At 36.9% G+C, this 23,832-nt stretch overlaps 1 protein-coding gene across 1 annotated transcript in view; it reads left to right on the forward strand.

Moving 5' to 3' along the window:
- The window catches only part of Gyg (glycogenin 1), a 60,434-nt gene extending 37,289 nt beyond the window's left edge, over positions 1-23,145 (forward strand). The window contains exons 2-9 of the mRNA XM_085946975.1: positions 3,409-3,547; positions 3,850-4,024; positions 10,058-10,220; positions 10,798-10,924; positions 11,578-11,749; positions 15,123-15,764; positions 16,387-17,011; positions 21,913-23,145. Of these exons, the coding sequence (XP_085803101.1) occupies positions 3,409-3,547; positions 3,850-4,024; positions 10,058-10,220; positions 10,798-10,924; positions 11,578-11,749; positions 15,123-15,764; positions 16,387-17,011; positions 21,913-22,874 (3,005 nt within the window). The 3' untranslated portion in view covers positions 22,875-23,145. The remainder of the gene's footprint in view (positions 1-3,408; positions 3,548-3,849; positions 4,025-10,057; positions 10,221-10,797; positions 10,925-11,577; positions 11,750-15,122; positions 15,765-16,386; positions 17,012-21,912) is intronic.
- The last annotated feature ends 687 nt before the right edge of the window (positions 23,146-23,832 follow it).

The raw sequence follows: 23,832 nt of genomic DNA on the forward strand, positions 1-23,832 counted from the left end.
ACACTACTGTAGAAAATCACACTGTCATTAACATTAGCGATAGGTAGGGGGGCCCGCTTCAGGATACAGGTCCCATGCCCTATTACTCCTTATCTCTATGAGACAAAGATAATACAATCATTATTAGTGTGTTATTAGTATTATCAGTGGCGGCTCGATGACTTTCTAGGTGGTGGGGTTTAGCCCTTTATTATTAAATATACATACCTACCTACTTTCTCACATTATATATTATATACCAAGATACTTATAATAATATAATATAATGAGGAAATGAGTAATTTTTCAGAATAAATAAAATGATTATCTGAGTCGTCACTTAATCACATCTAAACACCGTGCTTAAAATAGTAGCTTAATTAATATCATGGGGTCATTTGATTCGCTCCCCAGTATGATAAAATAAATTAAATAGTTAATTTAATCATGTAATTAATTACCTGTGTATATTATGACAGTGATAAAATATCGAATGTGTATTTTTGACATAATGATGTGGGGATGGTCCCTACGAACCCTTAAGGTAGAGCCGCCCCTGAATGTTATTATTTACTTATTATAGCATAACCAGTAATATTAACTTTTAATCGTTTTATACAATACCACATAAATGTAATCAGGAGTAGCATCTTTATTGTAAAGCATTTTTTTGAAATAAGTAATTTCCACACAATGCTATTTCGATGTTGGCACTGAATTGAAAATCTTGCTGAAAAATAAATGTGTCGGAAACTCTTGCACGGATGAAATTTTTACAATATTCCTCTAAACTGTCGTTGCGTAAGTTTTAAGTTAAAAATATGTTGAAATAACAACAACAAACACAACTAAAATTAGCAAAACATAAAATCCAGTGTTTACCAGAGGCTCATTGTCAGCCAAATAGGCTATACCTATTAAGATATCCTTTTTTGTATGTGCACGTAAGTACGTATCTATTTCATGGATTATGATTTTTCGATTGTAATTTTACTTTTGGTGTAAACTGTTTGTAAATTTACGACCGCGTTCTGCTTCATTGAAACCCGCCTCTAATTATTCCGTGTCCGGAAAATTGTACGTATACAGTTCGCCGTATTAGGATCATATCTCCACAGAGTGGAGGTTTGTATTAACAGATTTTTATTTTTACGAGAAATGGATGTCAGCCACTTGCTCAACCTATTAGGTCCATACTCTCATTCATGTCTATATAAAACACGGTTCTTGTCGGTTTACACTTTACAGGAACCAGCAGCAAACAAATTTTGAAAATAGCCAATATACTGGATTATTTGTCAGGTTATGTTAGGTTAGGTTTTCATTCTCGAATTCATGAATTTTGCCAAAATCAGCTATGAAAATTGAATTACTGTTCATATTGAATCTAATACAGTTGGAGACCGTATATTATACGGTCATCTCTTTCTGATGGAATGTTGTACTTTAATTTATTTTTAATTATTCGGCATTCTTAAACTCTTGAGTCCAATTGTCAAATTTTCGTGGAGATATCGGGAGAATAACTTCTCTAGACCCCGATTGTGAATAGCGTGAACTATAAAGTATGCAGGGTTCCTGGTTTGAGAGGTAGTTCTAATGTCACTTCGGCCGAGCCTAGACTAAAAGATGCAATTATCTCACGGCATGTGACTCAGCATACTAAATACCTACACCTCACCTCATATTGATTTACTTTATTTTGCCCGACCAACTAGTTTCGAGTTTAGTGTGTCTGTATCTCCTACTATAAACCTTGTAGCCAAATTAGACCTCTCTAGTTAACAATATTCGGGTTGACCAAAGAGATTGAAGACCAAGAGGAGTCCAATCTCTTTGGGGTTGACCGTCGTTAAGAAAACTGCTTATTACACGTTCTAACGATTGCCAGTGTTTCTAATTTAAATCTAACGTAAATAATGTAATTTTATTATATAATAAAATTGATACATTTTGATAAGTAATTCTATGAGCAGTGTTTGATAAAATACATGCCTAAATGCGCCCACAATGGCCGAGCGGCATACGCGTCGGCTTATAATGTTGTGGGCACCAGGTTCGAATCGTAGGTCTGTCAAATATACATATTGTTTTTTTCAATTTGTGTGTGGAGTCAGAGTATGAACCTAATAGGTTGAGCAAGTAAAATACATCGTAGTAGGTACATCCATTTCTCGTAAAAACAAAAATTTGTTAATACAAACCTCCACACCATGAAGGCCCATATCCTATTAGGATTGAACATGGTCAAAGGAAGAGAAAAAAACTGTTATGCATCGTTTATCGGTTAGTTACTTGTGTATTAATTTGTGACAAACTTGCTATTTGAAGCCGTCGTCTTTTTGGCTGCTGGCTTATAAATTACTCACGGCAGTCTGTCGAGATTTTGTAAAAGAGAAAATGTTATTTGGTCCAAGATCCAAGCGATCATCATCGTGCCAGCGGTTGACGGGAATCGCGTCGGTTCGTGTAATTTTAGCATTACACGACCATCAGTGTAATTAATTGTTTCGCCATCTGTTAATTATTGATTTGTTAGTATAACAAACAATCAACACAGTGTTGACATGTAAAAATCATAATGTATCGAGTCAGTGGGAGGGTGTGTGATTGACTGATTACGTGGCTCTATTTTCATGTACCTACCTATGTTTTATTTATTGGTATTTCTTGACAGGTTCGGAAGCTTCCTTGGAATATTAAGTATATGCGAAATAAATCGCTGGAATATTGTAAAAGGCAGTAATATAATTGAATGATTAAAAATGTACCTAGGTAAATTATTATATTCGTAATTTCTGCCTTAATTTGCTGTCATTAAGCGTTTCATTACTGATAGTGAAATAAAAATCGATTATTTAAAAAAAAACATCAATATGGTTATTTTTCAAAGACAGTCTAATCTCTTTGTTATTTTTAGAATTTGGTAGAATTAAATAATTTTATGGCTGGTTTGACCTATTTGCACGACGAATCGACTGCGTTATTTGCATCAAAGAAAATCGCCGCTGATATGATTGTAAAAACCCAATATCATGGTTACATGTATTTTAAAAACTCAATGGTTATTTTATCAAAGGCTAAATTTTCATAAGGGGACCTCCAAACCGGTCAATACTTCGGACCTCCGCATACTTAGAACTACCACTGCCCTCTTGGATATGCAACATGTTAATGTCCTTAATTTTGGATATATCTCCAAGCATGGAGCATAGATCAATTGAAAATTAGATTGCATTGAATGGCATAATAGTGTGACGAATCAACGGTTATGAAAAATTGGTATGATGACATGTTCCGACATTCGAATTAGCTTAAATTCCATGGCCAAATATTTTATAGCACTTCTGTATATAGATAATCCTGTTTATTCACTACATCTATGCATATCACATTAAAACTAAAATGATGCCCTTTGATTATTTACAGAAGGCAATGCCTGGGTGACTTTAGCTACAAATGACTCGTACAGTCTTGGCGCTTTGGTGCTGGCACACTCACTGCGTAGAGTGGCCACCAAACACCAGCTCGCAATTCTCGTCACTCCAGGAGTCACACCTATTATGAGGTAAGGTCTATTGAAAACCCTTTACAATGTATGCTTTTTTGGTGATACATTATAATATAGAAGCAGGTGCATCCGAGGTGGATCATCTATCTCTAAAGTCATGCGTCTCTGGTTCTAATCTCGCATCTGCCGTATTCACCTATTATTTTTTCAATAATATGTACCTATGTCAATCAAGAATCATTCTACAGTGGCACCATGGGTACGCTAAAAGCAACTCGTAGTTGTATTGGTGTTGATTATTTTTATTAATATACATTTATCATCGTATGTACCTCATGAGTTAAAATGTTTAATTACAGAGAAAGATTGTCGTCAGTGTTTTCCAAAGTGATCACAGTAGATGTCCTGGATTCAGGAGATGCAGCTCACTTGGCGTTGCTGGCTCGGCCTGAGTTGGGAATCACCTTCACCAAACTGCACTGTTGGACCCTCACCGACTACTCCAAGTGTGTTTTCCTTGATGCTGACACCTTGGTAAATACTCACATTACTTTGCTTTTGATCCGTAAGAAGGTGGTCAACATCTTCTTCCTTCAAATTCATTTATTAACATGAATGAACATTACAACATTACAAGTTTAAACCGTTCACAACATAGCATAGGAAAGATGATACAAATATGTACCGCAAGGAAAAATAGTATAGAGGGAATAGTCCGCACACACTGCGTGTATCAGCCAGATGTGACTCATTACAGAGTTTCGAAAGTCCAGAGCTACTGGTGCTTCTGACATTCCTTCTTACCCCACCCTCGTTGGCTCCACCTTGCACTTTCCCAAGTGCATTCCCTATGCCCAACAGATTGTAGCAACACAACACAATTTATAACACTGGTGAGATGTTCACCTACGAGTAGATGCGATGTATCTCACCTAAAAGTGGTTATTGTGTGCGAATGGACTACCTATCAGTTTTAATAATTAGGAGCATTAGTATCGTCGAAACCCTGCTGTCCCATTTTTTTTAATAATTTGTATGGTGTATTATTTAAAAACCAATCGTATTTTATTTTACATAGGTAAGTAATATTCCATTCATACATTTCTTTTTTTTGTTACCGGGCAGACCTTCAGACCCCTCTCCCTCTTTAGTATGTATGCCTGATACGAAGTGACTGTATCTTGAGAATTAATAAAACGTCATCCACCTAAATACATCCTGACATAAAATGCTCCTAAATGTAAAGGTATTTGCCACTACATGAGTCATCGAACCAGAATCATTTTGTTGTTCAGACTGATTTCTTCTGTTAATTTTTTTCTTTACAAAAAAGTGAATTGAAACATATCATTATCAGTCAAAAATATACATTCATTTTGATATTGATACACTCTGTGTAATAATATATTATGACATATTTAAAAAACTATATCTAATAATGAATTTGTCAGTCGGTGTATGAGATGATAATAATACTTATGATATGTGTCCTCTTTATTAAATTCATGTTCCGAATAATCACTTTCATACTCTCAGGGGATCAAGGTCAATTAATACTACCTCAGATACGAACTATCGACATCACATGTTTATTGAATTATGATCATCCAAAGCTTTAATAAAATTCATTATGAAGAGAAAACATGAGTTATGAATTTACTTGTCTTATGAATAAAACAAAATATGATTCTTTTGATATATTTCTGTCGTGGGTCCCAGGTTCGAATCCTGGGTTTAGCAAGTATACATGTTACACCGAATGTGCGAAATTGACTATTACATGAAATGGGCTAAATTTTGGCTAATTCATGTAATAGTCAAGCCTGTTGCCTTATTCATGAATAAGGTAAATTTTCTGCCGAGTACATGAAGTCGCCAGGGCATGGAATTCTTAAACTGTCAACATGACAGCAGAAAAAGTAAATATAATACGGATGATTTTATTAGTTATAATTGGACATAATATAATATTATTAGGTTAGGTTGGCTTAGGTTAGGTTAGGTTAGGTTAGGTTAGGTTAGATTAGGTTTTGAAATTCTGAATTATTCAACTGAATGTCCATTTTGAGGTTAGCTAACAAGTGTCAACAATACAATCGACCATTGCATGTACGATACCCAAGCACGAATCAAATCGCGAAAATACCTTTAAATAAAATTCATCCGTTATCATATTATAGTTCTAGTTTTTTTGCGCATAGTAAATGGACATGAACGTCATTTTAGTTATTGATTGGTATATTTTTATATTATAATCAATGACATTTGACACAAATTTGGTTAGTTGCAAAAAATACCACCGGAGCGCGACCACCTATTTCGACCATAGACAATATACGTATATTTTGACCAATCGACGAGCATTTCACACATTTAGTTTAGTTGCAAAAAATACCACCGTAGCGCTAGTATCTAATTTGTCCAAGACATGAAGTAGGCAGAAAAATTACTGCCGATTTCACGCACTCTCCAGATATTTTGTCTAATTCATGAATAAGACAACGGGCTTGCATTTTTCATGATTTAGGCAAAATTTTGCCCATTTCATGTAATATTCAATTTCGCACATTCGGCGTAACATACATACTGTTTGAGTAGGTAAAAGCTTTTTGGTATAGAAATCGTATAGATTGTGGAGATATAGACACTGAATGTAAATTTTTCAACATGCTGGATTTCTATTATTGTAATAGTAAAATTACAAAAACATTGCTTAAAAATTCTATGCTTGCACTCGTAAAAACAGCATCCTAATGAATATTTATCCCAGCACGAAAATAATGAAATAAATCAGTGACAACTATCAATTTAGTGTACAAAAATTTAAATTTACTAGACAATATTTTAATATTTCGATGAATGATACGCCCATGGTGGTCGAGTGGCTTATACGTCAACTTATAATGTCATAGGCCCCAGGTTCGAATCCTGGATCTGGCAAATACGCATATTGTTTTTCAATTTATGTTTAGATTCAGAATACGGACCTGATAGGTTGAGTAAGTGGCTAACATCCATTTCTCGTAAAAACAAAAATCTGTTAACCCAATGTTTACGGGCTCGTGTTAATTTGCATTTGAAAAGCAATTAGCAAAAACACAATTTTGTGCGGCCCGTAAGCATTGGGTTAATACAAACTTGCACTCTGTGGAGGCCCATATGATTCTATTAGGATCGAAGGTGGTCAAAAGAAATAAAAGAATATTAAAATATCATGCATTTGATGGACGTTTTGTCGGAGTGGAAGATTTTGGATCATTAAGTGACTAACGTAAAGCTTTAAATAATTGTAGTATTATTAAATGTCTTTATACCTGACAAAAGTGGTCATTGTTAACAGACAGATAAGTAGAAATATCTTTATATTGAACTTGATAAGAGAGGTCAGATATGAGATAGTATTTTATCTATGCACCAGTTAAAGAAAGTAACAAATAAAAAAAAAGATTCCTTAGATAACCAGAGTAGCCAGTCAATTATTATGAACTATGGTATAGTGAAGGCAAACCTGTCACTGTTTAAAAAGTGTTAATCAGGTTTTACGACATAAAAAATAATATTTCAAAACATTAACTTTTTAAAACTGAACATAAAATGTATTAAGTACATTATTTTTGATTATACATCTTTGGAATACCCTTGACTTTCAATAACGCTTCTATGAACATATTATGCTTGTTGTTTTCTTCAAATAAACTTTAATAAAATCGCAGAAAGAAACCAAATTTGCAACAATCACTACTCCATGTGTAATATTTAATGCCATTAATTTATTTTTGTAAACCATAGATAGAAAAATGATCAACAAATTACCAACACCATAGAATAAAAATTAATATTCTTTTTCTGTTGTAATCGCATTATTATAATATAAACCCATTGTTATTTTTTCTGATATAGATTTAAAAGTTAAATAAAACACAATTTGTAAGTATTTTTTCAATTGCAGAAAACAAAATATTTAAAACACAATTTGAATTACAAAATTTAAAATTCAATTCGGCCTAATCTCTATGAAATTGATCACTGAGTATTTACCACATAATATGAGGATAATATCACTTCCCTCCATTTTGGTATGAGAATTTCTCAACTGTCACTTTTATTTTTAGTTTCTGGTTTATCGTCTGCGTTTTAGGATTTGGAGGTAGATAATTGACACACCGGAATTATGATGGAAAACGACGAGTTTATTTATGTTAATATTATACTATATGGTTACATTTTGAATATTTTATTTTATCTGTACGAAATCGGCGTGCTCGCGGTTTTGCTGCTTGTCTCGATCTCCGCGCCATCTTGTGATTTTTTTCAACGAGAGCCGTTGGCGAAAGAAGGCGACGTTGCAAATCGTCAACGGTTATATTATGGCATTGTTGCCATTCAACATATTATAATCTACTCTAAGGCATTGCCGGCTCGGCTCTGTTATTATTATTTAATTTTCGTAATCAGCGCTTTATTATTTGTTGGCTTTGATACCGATTCGGGCGTCTCCAGATACACAAAGACATCCCCAAATGGGGACCATACGGGGGTGTCACAAGCGCACCTCTCCGGAAAGGCCCGAATGGGGGCCTGGCCAACTAAAGGCTGATTACGATAGCGCGTGTAACTGGACAGTGCGGCGGCTTGGTAAGGGGTGGTTGCGTCTCTAGACGTTGAAGGATCGAAGCCCTCCCGGTACGTCGGCGGCCGGAGAGACTCGGATGCAGCACTGTAGCATAGTGGTTCGCGGTTCCCGGGCCTACCGTAAAGCTGCTGAGAGAGGAGGGCGTCATGCCCAGCCCTCTCAACACCCTCGGACCGTCGGCAACCGGAGAGTTTCGGATGCAGCACTACGCCGCTTTGTGGGCGTAGTGGTTCGCGGCTCCCCATGTCTACCGTACGGGCGGATGCTGAGAGAGGACGTCGCACCCAGCCTTCCCAACAGCGACCGTCCGAAAATCAGTCGATCCCTCACGAAAATGCATACCGGCGCATTACTCGACCCCCTTTTTTGCTCGCTTGCCCTGCCGCGGCTATCGAATTACACGCACTACACTGATATTATACTAATATAATATGCAGAAAACTTAATTTAATACTTAAATGGCTTTAAAGTTTATAAAAATAATTTTAAAATATATCAGGGCCCGAAATGGACCGGAACGCCATTCTGCCTCATACAACCGCTCCGGGTTGTAAAATTTTCCACTTCGAGCACTGAAATAACTTATTATACATCGCTTCCGAACACAAAACACTTAAAACTAACTAATCTATGATGCTAATGGCTGAGGATGCTGCTTGGCTGCTATCCGCTGATGGAGGCTGCTTTGCTCAGCTGAAGAAGGCCGCTTTGCAGCTCTCTTCATCCTGGTGCATCTGGGCCAGGGCTGATTGCAAGGCTCACAGACACGCTGCTGTTGACGAAGAGGGCTCAAGCGGCTGATGATGCAGGGCATTTGACGCCGTTTTCCCTCGTTGGAGCCAGGGTCTTGCCCGATACACTCGTCCGTGGGCCAAGTTCGCTGGCGGATGCAGTTGGTCGGGAGTACATCGGGAGCCATGACTTCGCAATCCGGGTGTTTCTGCTCTTTTCTTCACTGGCTTGGCTTTAGCAGCATCCTCTTTCTACTGCTTATTATTATACTTTGTTGAGCGCCACCAGAGGCAAGCCTCTGGACGTTTTTTCCTCGCCGTTTCCTATTCCGGTGTTTGGATCTCAGGGTGTGTGTCCGGGTGAAAGAAATTTCACCTGCTTCTTGATTCCAGACGATCAAAATCAAGAAGCGTAGTCCCGCGTTGACTGGGGCCACTTATCACTTCCCTCCATTTTGGTATGAGAATTTCTCAACTGTCACTTTTATTTTTAGTTTCTGGTTTATCGTCTGCGTTTTAGGATTTGGAGGTAGATAATTGACACACCGGAATTATGATGGAAAACGACGAGTTTATTTATGTTAATATTATACTATATGGTTACATTTTGAATATTTTATTTTATCTGTACGAAATCGGCGTGCTCGCGGTTTTGCTGCTTGTCGCGATCTCCGCGCCATCTTGTGATTTTTTTCAACGAGAGCCGTTGGCGAAAGAAGGCGACGTTGCAAATCGTCAACGGTTATATTATGGCATTGTTGCCATTCAACATATTATAATCTACTCTAAGGCATTGCCGGCTCGGCTCTGTTATTATTATTTAATTTTCGTAATCAGCGCTTTATTATTTGTTGGCTTTGATACCGATTCGGGCGTCTCCAGATACACAAAGACATCCCCAAATGGGGACCATACGGGGGTGTCACAATAACTTAATACTATGTCTACAAATATAATATTTATATCGATCATCGAATAATATTTCAACATCCTTCTGTTGGACTGACTCTGAACTCTCTGCGTAGATATTAGTCAAATAATAATAGCTGTCAATTGATATGAGTTACATTCTAATCATTTTCCTATCTTAAATCAATTCTTTCATTTTTTAAATGTCAAATAGCAGCAAATATAACCTAAGGTACCATTACATTTGTATACTGATTTATCAGACATATTCTTATGGATTGTATTGGTTTACAGATCTTACAAAACTGCGATGAGCTCTTCGATAGAGAGGAATTATCAGCCGCCCCTGATGTAGGCTGGCCAGACTGCTTTAACTCGGGAGTCTTCGTTTACCGTCCCTCCAATGAAACCTTCCAGTCTCTACTCAAATTAGCTAAGGAAAAAGGCAGCTTTGATGGTTTGTTCTTTCATAATGTTAGTCTCAATCAATCTGCATTATCTGTATACAGAAAGCTGTGTGAATTCCCTGGGGTAGAGATGTGATTAATTTACTTGTAACACTACTGTCTGCATACGTCAATCCCATAAATTTGTACACTAACTGTAGTAACCCTGTTCTTTTCAAACACCATTAGGCTCAATACCCACTGCGAGTGGTGGTGTGATACGCGTGCATTGCATTAGGCCTAAATGGCACTCATTCTATGCAGATTACTATGCACAGAACAAATGCCGTTTATACCCGGCATCTCACATCTCACTCTCATAAATAAGTGGCTGGCTAAATATTTTTTTTAGATAACAATTCATTCATTTTCGTTTTCACAGTTAGTCACAGCCAGTTGTCATCCGAGGCCTCTGTAGTGTTTTATGAATCAATTATTTTTAAGGAGGCAAGCATTTCCTGACGTCTGTGGCCTGAGCCATGAGGTTTCCAAAGGTTGGTTCGAGCAGGATTTTTGTCAGGGAATTTCTTCACTTAATTGATAAGAATAATAAAAATTATATTTAAATATGTTTTGTTCCTTATATAGGTGGTGACCAAGGTCTCCTCAATCAATATTTCTCAGACTGGGCACGCGGTGACATCAGCAAACACCTGCCTTTCCTCTACAATGTCTGCTCCACAGCATTTTACTCTTATTTACCGGCACTTAAACAGTAAGTATTACCAACATTTCGCCATTTGTAATAATTAGTTACTTGGAAGTATTAAGGTAATATAATATTATGACCTGCAGGCATATTAACTGTTTAAAGTTTGTGTTAAAAATGTCACATGCTCATCCACACTCTGGGATGGACCTTGCCTGCCTCAAGCAGACCACTCCTAGTGCTCACAAGTCTCTTCGTAGACCATCAAGCCACCTAAGTCATGGTCTTCCCACACACCATTTTCCTTCTGGAACGTTACATTTGAGGCTCTTTGTCTGTGCCTATAAATGCTCATCGCAAACATTGGGATCTGATATTTGACATTGTCAGACTCATCAAAGTGTTTAAGGGATCGTGATTATAGCAACATCGTCAGATACCATCCTCGTAGATTTGGCCAAATATCTTTTGCAAGATTCAGCCCTCAAATACCTGTAGCTTCTAGGAGTCACTAACTGTTAATATTCACGTCTCTGATCCGTATCATAATACTGGTCTCAACAGTGTACTATAATGTAATATCTTATGTTTTTTCTGCACTCAATACTCATAGACGCTAACAAATACATCTATAAGAATAAGTTTACTTATTATTTTACTTTATATGTATCAGGTTTGGTCAATAGGAAACTGTTTTGATTCGGTGTGTATTATTTTAGGTATGGAAGTGGTATGAAAATTATTCATTTCATTGGAAACGTAAAGCCATGGTTACAGAGCTTTAACTGGGCTTCCCGCAGCGTGTCAGAAACCGGTCACCTGCAAGCCCCTCTCCAGTATTGGTGGGACATCTTCCTGGAGAATGTCCACCCCTCACTTGACGCAGCTATGGTAATTGCATCATAATAGAAATCCATATTTTATATTCAAACCTGACAGCATTCATAAATTGAGCTTAGCACACCTCAGCTATATTGTCATCGAATTTTTATGAAATGTAGTGGTGAGAACTACTCGTTAAATGGAGATAAATGAAATGATGAATGACTAATGATACACACTTCAATGCAGTTATAATACTAATGCAGTATATAATAACGCACAATAATTTAATTTATTCTATTATGTTCAGTTCAGTCATAGAAATTGATCTTTCATACTTCTCCAAAATACGGTGCTAATAACTTATATTCATACAAATATTAGTTGCAATAAAATTAGTCTCAATAATGTGATAGTTTTTACAGGTGGCGCTAGTTTATCATGTTGTAGTAATTTCGTTATTTACGTATGGGACAATAAATAAGTCAATGCTTCGAAAATGTAAAAATATATGTATTCACTTAGTATCGAGTCTTTGCCACTGATGACAATTTGTAAATCAATTTTTTAAATGATAAGAGTATGTATCGGTTTACAGTAAATTATTGAATAGCAAACCTTTAACATATTGAGAAAGTAATATTCAATGACATATCACTATGAAGAAAGTTCTGTGTATATTTATACGATTCATTATCTAGAAGTAATCTAGATTATCAAGAATTTTGAAATGTTTCCTGACTTTTATGCCATGAATATTTTCCAGCATTAGTCATCAGACAGTATGAAAATCTGTATTTATCGTAATAGTGATGTTTTTATAATCAAGAGTCTGTTATATGAGGTGTCTAATTCCAAAAAGCGATAAGTCCACATTTGGTCAAAATCGAGAAAAAAATACGCACGTATTCTTTGTATAATTTTACACAGTATGTATTGATCTATAAATTCCAAAACGTGACATAACCCTTCGAAAAAAAATATTTTAGGTATCGATTTATTACAAAAAGCGCCAAGTCCGTGTTTCATATTATTTAAAGCTTGGTTGATTTCGCGCGTGTTTAAGTCAACCAATAAGGGAACGTTTAATATTGATAAGGGCGTCTCCCATGCTGTAACATCTGGTAAACGCATGACAGTACCACGGAAATATGTGCCTTATGCGGAGTAAATGAAAAAGTGAAGTACAAATAGCGCTATGTCCAATTTTATTTTGCCTATATTTATTACATTTAAGAGTTTATCGGCTGAAACAAATTGCCATTTGGTTCTAATTTTTACAACGGAAAAAATAATCTTACGTTAAAACAAATAATTGAAGCTTGAAACATAAAAACGTTGTTTCCCGAAAATATTGAATTGTGGACTTGTCGCTTTTTGTAATTAGACGCCTCATATGTCAGGGCCAGATTTATCATTATTTCTCTGTGCGGCGCAGGGGTCTCCAAAACCAAAATATATTACACAAAAATAGCCAAATCCTTCATATTCAGTTAATTGGTATTATGAAACTGAAAAAAGTGAATTCCTACGGTAAAGAAATGTTAATTTTTTTTTCGACCATGTCCGATATTAATAAGATCATATGGGCATTCACATTTAATATTGTCTAGAATTATTATCGTCTCTCGAATTATGACTCGTTTTTACGAGTATTGAGAAAAATGCAAATAATTAATCATGATTGCAATTGAAAACACAAACAAAAAAATATATTTGATGTTAGGTACTGAAGGCTTACAAAAAGGAAACAAAATTAGTTGTAGAAATAGTTAACACGGTTTGTGACAATGCCCTCCATAGAGTAGGTAATTAATACATTAGTTATGGAATTGCTGAAAAGAAAGGAATCATTAAAATTCATATTGAAATATGACATTTTATGTGTACATAATAAATAATGTGTAGTAATGAATCAAAAAATAAGAGCATTAAAAATTAATGAGTAACCTCTCTACCTCCACAGTAGATATTATTATTAAGTCCATTTAAAAATTGTGTAACTAAGAAATTAGAAATTCTTAATGTAGAAAATTTTGTTTGAAATATAAATCTAAGGGACCCCAATTAGTGCTCTGGTTAAATCTACTCCTGATATAATATGTACATATATGACTATTATAGGTAATATGATTACTATTACAAACAAGACCTGGCCTCAGTGCAAAAAATATTTCCTTAACCTCTTAGCAACAAATTTTTGATGTAATATTATTTGACATTAAGCTCTCGATATGCTTCATAAGACAGACGTCACAATAGAAATTAATACCCACTGTCAGTATCGAATTACATAGAGTTCTTTTGCATAGTGGTCACTGTGGTTATTGCTAAAAGATAGAGTTACATTGTAAGTGCAATTCAAGACTTACAAAGATATATGACATTGCCGACAGTCGTCCGGTGGAATAGGCTTAACGGTAGTATTAAAATTTTCATGCAGCCCTCACAAGAAATAGTGGTTTGCTGTGGACCTAGGGTAAGTCGAGAATTCTTCAGAAACATTACCGTAATTATTTGAAGGCCTACCGGGAACGACATGGCGTTCTCTGTGAAAGGTTAATCACTTTAATCATTTATCACTTAACATTCTCCCCTGTGCACAATATAATTTCTTTTATTTTTATTCTTTACAGTTTAATGAATTATTTTAATATTGTAACAATTAATTTAACACTGTAAATACAAATCATAACTTATTCTTGATTACCAAATAATTAATGTTTTGATTGTGGAATGTATTATAGTTTTTGTGGTTTTTTTTTGCACCCTTTGAGCACCGCATGGATGTTTTTATTTACTGCACTTAATTATGCAACTTCTTCCCTGTAGTTCAAACTGTTGAAAATCAATAGATCCCAGAAGTACAATGTGTTAAGTGATGATACTGAAAAGCGAATCTTAGGTTGCGAATAACAATCTATTAGGAAGAAATAGTTGTATGTAATCCTAAAATCAATTCCTTTCAAGTCACTCGATAATTCTTAGTAAAAAGACAAAATTATGTTTGTTAAATATTTTTATTTATAGTCATTATTTCACATCTATCTTCCAAGACTGGTTTCATTTCACGACATTAACAATTTTCTCTACTACTTTTTTTTAACATAGTGTGCTTCTGAGGTGTAGGAATATAAGTGTCGATTACTTTGTTTATACAATTACTCTTTGAATATATGTATTAAATTTATCAAAGAAATTGGTTAATGATTTGAACAGATTAAAATTATTTTTGTTTGTATCAGTCATGAAACAATATACATCGATGATATGGCTAGTTTACCGAGTGTCTTTGTTATAAACTAAAGCAATGTCGAAGCTTATATCATTCTTTGCTCTTGAAACGATTCTGTCGTTGTCTATTGCTCACATTTCCTGTTATCTAACACTGTTTTAATACTGTTATATGTGTGCATGCGCATTTTGACTGACCCGATGGCAGGCGAGGCTCGAGGTCGGCGAGGAGAACTCGGAGCGCTACTACCGCCCCCCCTCCCCGAGCGAATCCTCCCTTCTCTTTCCCTGGCACAGACCCGCCTCCCCCGACCTCCCTCCCGCGGCTCAGCCCCGTTCCGACGACCACTACGACCCGTGGGACCATTACCGCTCGCCGCCCGACCACCCTGTCCAACCGCAACAGAATGACGACAGTTACCACTCAGATGAGGGCGAGAAGGAACCCATACCCGCGGAGACGGTTCAGACCCCCGTTTACGTTCACACTCCGTGGTATGAGAAGTATACTCCAGAAGAGGATGAATGTCAGAGCGGCCAATGTGGTGCAGGCGGGTCGCACTGTGGCACAGTCTCCAGCGAAATCCTGTCAGAGTACACTCCGTCAGAGGTGGCCTCACACAGGCATCCTGACGATGAGGGCTATGAATGTGAAAGTTCCAGCGATGAAGAAGAATTGGTGGAAGCGGTCCGTCCTCCCGTGGAAGAGGTGCGCCCCCGCCACCCCTATGACAACTTCTATCTTCTTCACCGGACAGTGGCGGAGAGCGGGGGTAAAAGATGCTCGCACCAGGAGTCGCCCCCCGCCCCCTCCCCCTCCCCTGAGCCCGAAGAAGCTCCTCGCCCGCAGGTGGGTCTCGCCTTGCCCTCCCACACTTTCATTACGTTAAGTAAGATCAAGGCAGACTTGCCGCTTTTCATGATTATTGACCTTTAACTTTACTGTCTAACTTTGCACACTTTTTGGTTTGATTAATTCACTAAACTTTTTCTGCTAATGAATGTTAACTGCCCCCTTAATTTCATTTCCTCCTCAATGCTTTTCTAAAACAATGTAATATTTATCGAGTTTAAGAAATCTACCTTGTCAATGTTATATTCACCAGCTTGAGCGAATCCGGAATGCGGGGTAACCGGGGCTTGAGAAACCTCCTGATTTACTTATTTCAATGTAAAGTAATCGAAAATTTTTTAAATATGATATGCATTGGTGACCACTTTCCCGTAAGTATTTCTAAATTAATCTATTTGATAACAATGGTACAAAGTAACTGACTACCCGCTTACCGCATCGAAAATTTTATTATGCACTGACTCGGAGGACACTTAAGAAGCATGCTGAGAACTGACGACTGTTCGGTCATTATGTAGCAACATTGCGCAGATACATCTGTATGATATTCTCTGAGATATATTCGAACCCCATTGAATCGACTGCCAACGGGAGTTTTGATCGGGGCGTTTACTTTCAGGCGGGTGTGGCAGGAGCCCTCTCTCAGCTGACCATCGGAGCCTCGCAGCAGTCCGCTGCCGTGGAGGAGCACCTTCGCCGCCAGGGCTGGGAGGCAGGCAACATCGACTACATGGGGGCTGACGCATTCGACAACATCTGGGCCAAAATCTCTCAGACCCTCTCTGGCCCTACCGAGGCCGCCGCCCCTCCACCGCAACCTGAACCGGCCCCAGCCCCAGCTCCAGCCCCCGCTGTCATCGAAACCCCCGCTACTCCTATTCCTGTGGAACCTGTAATTGCCCCCGTCCTATCATCTTGCCCCGTAGAATCGGCGCCTCCCCCAGCTGAACCCATTCAAACTCCTGCTCCGGCTCCAGTGGAGATTGCGCCTGTAGAAGCTGCCCCCATAGAGGCCGTGCCTGTAGAAGCTGCCCCTGTAGAGGTAGCTGTGTGCCCGTGCCCGTGCCCTCTTGTGAAAGAAGTGCCCTCAGAAGCCTCAAGCGCGGCATCCGGAGATTCTTGGGAGAAGGTGGCGGGAAAGCCGGCCGCACCCGAATCACTGAGTAGCGACCTGTCCCTTAGTGGCACCACAGTGTCCTCTGTCACATCTTCTGTCCCATCGGATCCCGAACCCGAGCCGCAAGGTACGTATCCATTCTCGTGACTATATTTCTGTGTGGCTGTGAGTTTTTGTGAGCTTTTGCTGATGTAATTTTGTGAAGAACAATTTTTCATATAGATTCTACTGTTTAATTCACCCTGCGAGGCAAACTTTTCTATCACTTCACGGCGGCAAAAATTATAGTCAACAAAACCGACAAAAGGCACTTAAAACCGCTTAACCGCTTCGATTAGCTGAATTCAATTAGGGCCTAATGCATAGAACGACGATGTCATGTAAAATTAACTACGCTACGGATAGATGAAAGTGTAATGATAGATATGTAAAAACAGTAACTAACATGGCAACATCACTTCCCACGATTAGAAGTGTTTTCATTTTTTAAATCATGATTTTATGGAAATTATCAATATATATTTAATTGACAATCAATGGTAATTATTCGAATAAATGTTTGCAAACTATTCACTCCTATTTGGTAGGTTTTTGCTTAGATAATCGTACTCAATTTAATCATCTTTGTCAAAAATTATATACAGTAATACTTCACCACCTTCAGTTCCACAAAAAAAGCACTTGGCAATTACAAGCTTGATAGAAGGTCTCAGCTCAATTGAAACGGGCTTACAAATTTTAGAAAACATAGACTCCAACGAAGAATGCGTTATGGCTATAGCTACAAAGCAAAGAATAAAAAAAAATTAGCTAGCTATGAAGAAATTCTGCATGAAAAAAAGAAAGCATTGCGTCATCAAACGAATTTCTTAGATTTTATGAAGCCATCAGCATCGAAATAACTATTTTACGTAATTCATTTATTTTTTTAATATTTTGTACATACTGATGTACAAAGAACTCCAATTTTATTAAATATTTTTCTTCTAAACTAGTGTTTTTATTAGTCGATGAAACAAAATTTATATGTATTTATTTGCAAAGTTGTACCCCAACTTCCGCGAATTCGACTTAAGCGATTTTCGTCAGACCCATCTATCGCGTTATTACTGTATCTAACTTCGAGGTTATTACTGTATACCATTTCTGTTAACAAAATGTGATTATTTGACAGCGGTTGTCACTTTTATTACAATGATCAATGCCACTCGTCCTAACCTCCGATCCTAACAGGATCATATGGGTCTCCAAAGGATGGCTTGTATTAACAGATTTTTGTTTTTACGAGAAATGGATGTTAGCCACTTATTGAAAAACTGATGTGTATTTGCACCCAGGATTCGAACCTGGGACCCATGACATTATAGACCATTAATTCTTAGTTATTCGAAAATCGCCGACTTATTTAAATCACTACTATGCATAGGGCCCTTAGGTATTTCAACTTGAAACATAGCATTTCAAAACTATTATTACAAATTCTAAATTTTATGTAAGTATTCAAATTAAGAAAACCTATTTATCTTAATTGATTATTGACTGCAACCAGAAGTAAATAATTAGGTATGTATTATTAACAAAACAATATCTAAAGATGGAATAACTATGTTTCGAATTGTTTAACCATCGACAAATAATTAACGGCCCACGTGCTCGTCGTAGGTCAAAATTGAGTTTTTATTGTATTTTCAATCCATGATCCTGGACACTCCTTAAACGTTGTAGATAATCTATTTATATAATTTGGAAGCCTTATTATCCTTTATAGTTATTTTAAACATTTGATGACTGCATAACGTATTTTTGTTACATAAAATAGTATTCTTTTAAACCTCTCGCTCTAATGTTTTAGAATATAGTCATATTTCGGTACATAACTGTGCAGTGGTGTTAAGATTTTTTACGTTTATTAATTTTTAAACGCATTTATGAAACCATTAGTATAATTTATTATGAGATAATTTTTGTAAAATATTCACGATAAAAAATTATATTGATAATCTCTGTGATCCCAAATTTGACAAGAATTAGGCATTTTATTATTCAAAAACTCGGCAAGATTAACACATTTGAAGATAATTCTAAAGATACTTTTTATAAGCTATGTTTTTGACCATTCAAGTGTGATAAACATCTTATGAATAATGATTGCTTTATAATAATTATTGACCTAAGAATAAGGTATTGTTTTTTTGAAATACGCCATTTATTTTGTCATTCCCCAGTGGTTAAGCTACAACATACGGCAGTAGCCATAAATTTTCACACTATAATTGAAGTAGGGAGTAAAATGATATTGACGCGCGTGTTTGAACATGTACCGTTTAAAAAAAAATTCGGTTAGGTACATGTTCAAACACGCGCGTTAACATAATTTTACTCCCTACTTTAATTATAGTTTATAGTTTGTCAATTTATGGCTACGGCCGTATGTTGTAGCTTAACCACTAGGGAATGACAAAAGAAATGGCGTATTTCAAAAAAACACTACCTTATTCTTAGGTCAATAATTATTATAAAGCAATTATTATTCATAAGCTGTTTATCACACTTGAATGGTCAAAGACATAGCTTATAATAAGTATCTTTAGAATTATCTTCAAATGTGTTAATCTTGCGGATTTTTTGAATAATAAAATGCCTAATTCTTGTCAAATTTGGGATCACAGAGATTATCAATATAATTTTTTATCGTGAATATTTTACAAAAATTATCTCGTAATAAATTATACTAATGGTTTCATAAATGCGTTTAAAAATTAATAAACGTAAAAAATCTTAACACCACTGCACAGTTATGTACCGAAATATGACTATATTCTAAAACATTAGAGCGAGAGGTTTAAAAGAATACTATTTTATGTAACAAAAATACTTTATGCAGTCATCAAATGTTTAAAATAACTATAAAGGATAATAAGGCTTCAAAATTATATAAATAGATTATCTACAACGTTTAAGGATCGTCCAGGATCATGGTTTGAAAATACAATAAAAACTCAATTTTGACCTTCGACGAGCATGTCCCCTTTAAGTGAACCTTTTTTCGGTGTAGTTTCAATCGGTTTATAAAATGCCATAAATGTTCTATGTAATCATTATCAAAGAAACATTCATTCATAAAGGCATTGGTAATGTTTCCATTTCTGGGGCTATAAGTCATTTACTCTAATTTAAAACAGAATGACACCTCGGTATCATATCATAAATAATGCCATAAACATAACACTCATAAATTAGTCAAAAAAATTGATTTTTTCCAAAATGTGTAAAAGTTTAATAAATCAGATACTTTAAATTATTATTAATAATATAGTCTGATGTTTTGATTGGATAATTTCCTTACATGAGTAAATTGATCGGGTGTATGTTGCCTCCGGGGGTGTTCAGGGAGTGTATTCTTAACAGCAGTTCCGTAGCATGAACTTTTGTCGGGTGTCTTGGATGGATTGTGCGATCGCTGAAATGTTAAATAGTCCGGCCACCCTTTTAACTGTCTTAACTTTTACTCGATGCAGACTTTATTAATATTAAATGACGTTTCCCTTTGATTATCCCATTCAGCGCGCGAGGAAGCCGCCGAAGAGACGCAGCTCTGATAGTGCAGGTAACTTTTCACTTTCCCCCGCCCAACTTTCTTCTTCTTCATCTCTCTTCTTAGATCGCCCGACTCTACATGCTTAATAGAAAACATTACAGCGAAAATTTCTCTTTTTATTTTCAGAAAAAGACGCTCTAATCATAAGGCTTTGTGGTGGATCTTGCGATTGTAAATCGAATCATTTTTGTGTAGTTTAAATCCTTTGCATCCACCGTTATTTTTACTGTCATTATTTTACCCCTTGCAAATGAAATGGATTGAACCCATAATTTTGTATACCCGTTTAAATGGAATGTCTTTTTCTGCAGATGGAAATGAGTAAACTCAATTTATTATTCTGTTATCCCCATCGCCTTTGTATACAAATCCATTCAAGTATTAATACGAAGACAATGTAAGCATGTATAAATAGTAAATGTTTTTGCCTTTAATATAATATCTGAATTGTTTATCGTACTTTTGAGTAATCCCTTAGTTTGAATCTTGCTTTTGTGTGACACTTGGGAAAAATAATCTAACTCATTACATAATATATTACTCGGGTAAATCCAGATGGCAACAATAGATTGTGCATTGTGAATGTATTGTAATCTGCTAAATATTTGTAGTTTGCACATGAATTCAACCTAATGGGGAAGCAATCTTTGGTGATGTTGTAGTTGACAAAATATCTCTTCAATTTGAAATTCTCAATAATATATTCTTACAATGACTTTTTTGGTTTGGTAGCACTTATTCATACCAATAGCAAAATAATATTAATCCGGTTATATGTATGGTACTCCATTGAGTTTCTTGATTGCCAAATTATTATTAAAAAAAGACGACCTATAATACAAAATATTAACTAATTAATTTAGTGACTTTTTAATATAATCTGATTCATAAAATTTATATTGCGAGCAGTTTCTATAATTTTTTTTAAAATGACATAATTATGTATTGTTTGTAATGGCCGGTTTCTCTAATATTCAATTAATCTCCATAGACATTCCGGAAGGCTGCCAAAAATATTAGTGCAACACGTTTTGGATGGATATGCAATCATGGCGATTTATTGATTCAAAATGATCAAAATAGTGGCATGACATCGAATCTACCGTTGTCATCCTTCCAAAAACGTGTCACACTCTACGTTAGTCAGCTAATGTTTTAGTGTGGTATAATATGTTCAGTATTGAATGTTGCGCACTGCACCCGATGTCTGCTTCTCTTGAGCTCGCCTCTTCTCTTTCTGCCGCAGATTTCTCTCGGCTCGCTTCGCTCTAACATCTTAGCTCTCTCTTCCATTAACTCTGTTCCAGGCTCTAACACTACCTGTTCCATGTTGTGAAAACTTAACAACAACCACTAAACGCCTGAATCAATCAAGAAACCCAATTTGTGTGGAAAACCCAATAATGACAATGAAACCGTGTGTTGCGCAGCCGCATCGGAGGAGAAGGGAGAAGGCGAGGTTCCTGCGGAACCGGTCGACGTTCCCGTGTGCGCCCTCCCCGCCCCCGTCCAACTTCAAAAACCCAACAAAGAGAAGCTGGTGTGCCATTTGAAGCCGACTTCCGAAGCCGAACAGCTGCCGACCCCCGACACGGAAAATGAGGACGCCGCCACCATCGCACAGAGCATCATCGCACGAGAAGAGGCCCTCTCCTCTCCCACTGTCACGTCCGCCACCCCACCCGTCTCCGATCCAGTTGTCCCTCTATGCTCCCCCGTTCTGCAAAACATCAAGGATCTCAGCGTCGATACCTCCATTCCCGATACTCCTCCCGTCCCTGGTCTCGTTTCCCTCGCTCAAATCGGAATTTTACCCCCCGTAGCCTCTCCCCCACAACCCGCAGAAGTTTGCCCGGCCGTAACTCAGCCGGCAGAAGTGAAAACTCCCATTGAAGAGGCTCCGGCGCCAGTCTGCAAAAAACCTGCAGTGTCGACAAAACTTCCCGAACCGGAACCCGTTTCCGCTCCAACTAAACCCGCCGAGCGAGTTCTTAAAAAAAAAGTCACAGAAGAAAAGGCATCTGAATCAAAAGCTCCTGAAAGTTGTGAAAAGCCTAAACGAACCACCTCTGTTAAAAAAGTAGCATCCCCCAAAGTTGTGATACCTGCGAAAGAAACAGAGTCCAGCAAAGAACCGGCGACACCTACAACACCTGCGACGCCGGCAACCCCTACCCCTGCGACACCCACGACCCCTGCCGCCCCCACGACGCCTGTGGAAAAGGACCCGGCCGCTGAACCTGCACCTGCTCCCAAAGTCAAAAAAATGGTGAAGAAGGTGGTCCCCAAGGTCAAGCCTGAAGAAACCGCAGAAGCCGCCTCATCGGAGGTGGAGACTCCAGTTCCTCCTCCTCGGAAGAAAGTGGAGAAGAAGCCCAAAGAGACCAAGTAGTCTTTCGTTTTTGCAGATGCCCTTTAAATATCACCCTCACGTGTCATCTAATTTTATAATTTGCTTATTTATTCGCTTTCATTTTATGCCTAATATGTTATACATTTTTTAAAAGTTCTCCTCTAGTCTAAAATGAATCGTTTTAATCAATATGTTTTTTTACTTAATGTATGATTTCTGACAGCAATGTCTCGTTTTGTATGCCATTGATTGCCAAAGGAATTTTGTACTACATAATGAAAGATAACAAAATAAAATATTTACAATTATTCCTTTACGTTCTTTTTCCTGGTTCGACCCCCATATTCATATAATAATATGTATTCAGTTTTGTAGATTGAAGGCTCTCACATAAGTGAGAAAGAATGTATTTGAATACATTAAATAAATAAGATACCAATCATATAGGGTTTTAACCTTTTCTATGCCTCACACATTACTATGGCAGTAACTGACAGGCCTCAGATTTTTAACGACACATGTTGAATGTAGAGCGAAGCTCTTACAACAAAGGAAGGCATAGAATCGGTTAAATTAGTTTCTTAACCTATAGGTCGTGACCCAAAATTGGGTTGATTGGTATATTTAGTGGGTTGCGAAATATTCTCAACAAAACAATATTTTTGCCAGCATTTATAGTATACATGCTAATGTTTCACGCGATTGCAGTGGTCAAAACTAATAATTTCTTTCGAGACAACTTTCTCTTCTCTGTTACCATTAGTCTGCTTATAGTAATGTTCTTAAAAATTTATTCTACCCACAATGGCAAAACGTGAATGAATACAAAGAGCAGAAGACCCAAGACGCAGCCTGTCTAATATAACACCAAACTTTGATGAACTCTCAAAGCTTATCCAAAGCCTAGCTTCACATTAATAAGATCAGATGTTTACCAAAACTGTATAGTATTATTAAAATAAAATAATTTTTTGTCAGTACGTGCCATTTTATATAT

The sequence above is a fragment of the Rhyacophila brunnea genome, unplaced genomic scaffold, assembly GCF_057557595.1.
Source record: "Rhyacophila brunnea isolate RB1 unplaced genomic scaffold, BYU_Rbru_1.0 scaffold_2, whole genome shotgun sequence".
Lineage (NCBI taxonomy): Eukaryota > Metazoa > Arthropoda > Insecta > Trichoptera > Rhyacophilidae > Rhyacophila > Rhyacophila brunnea.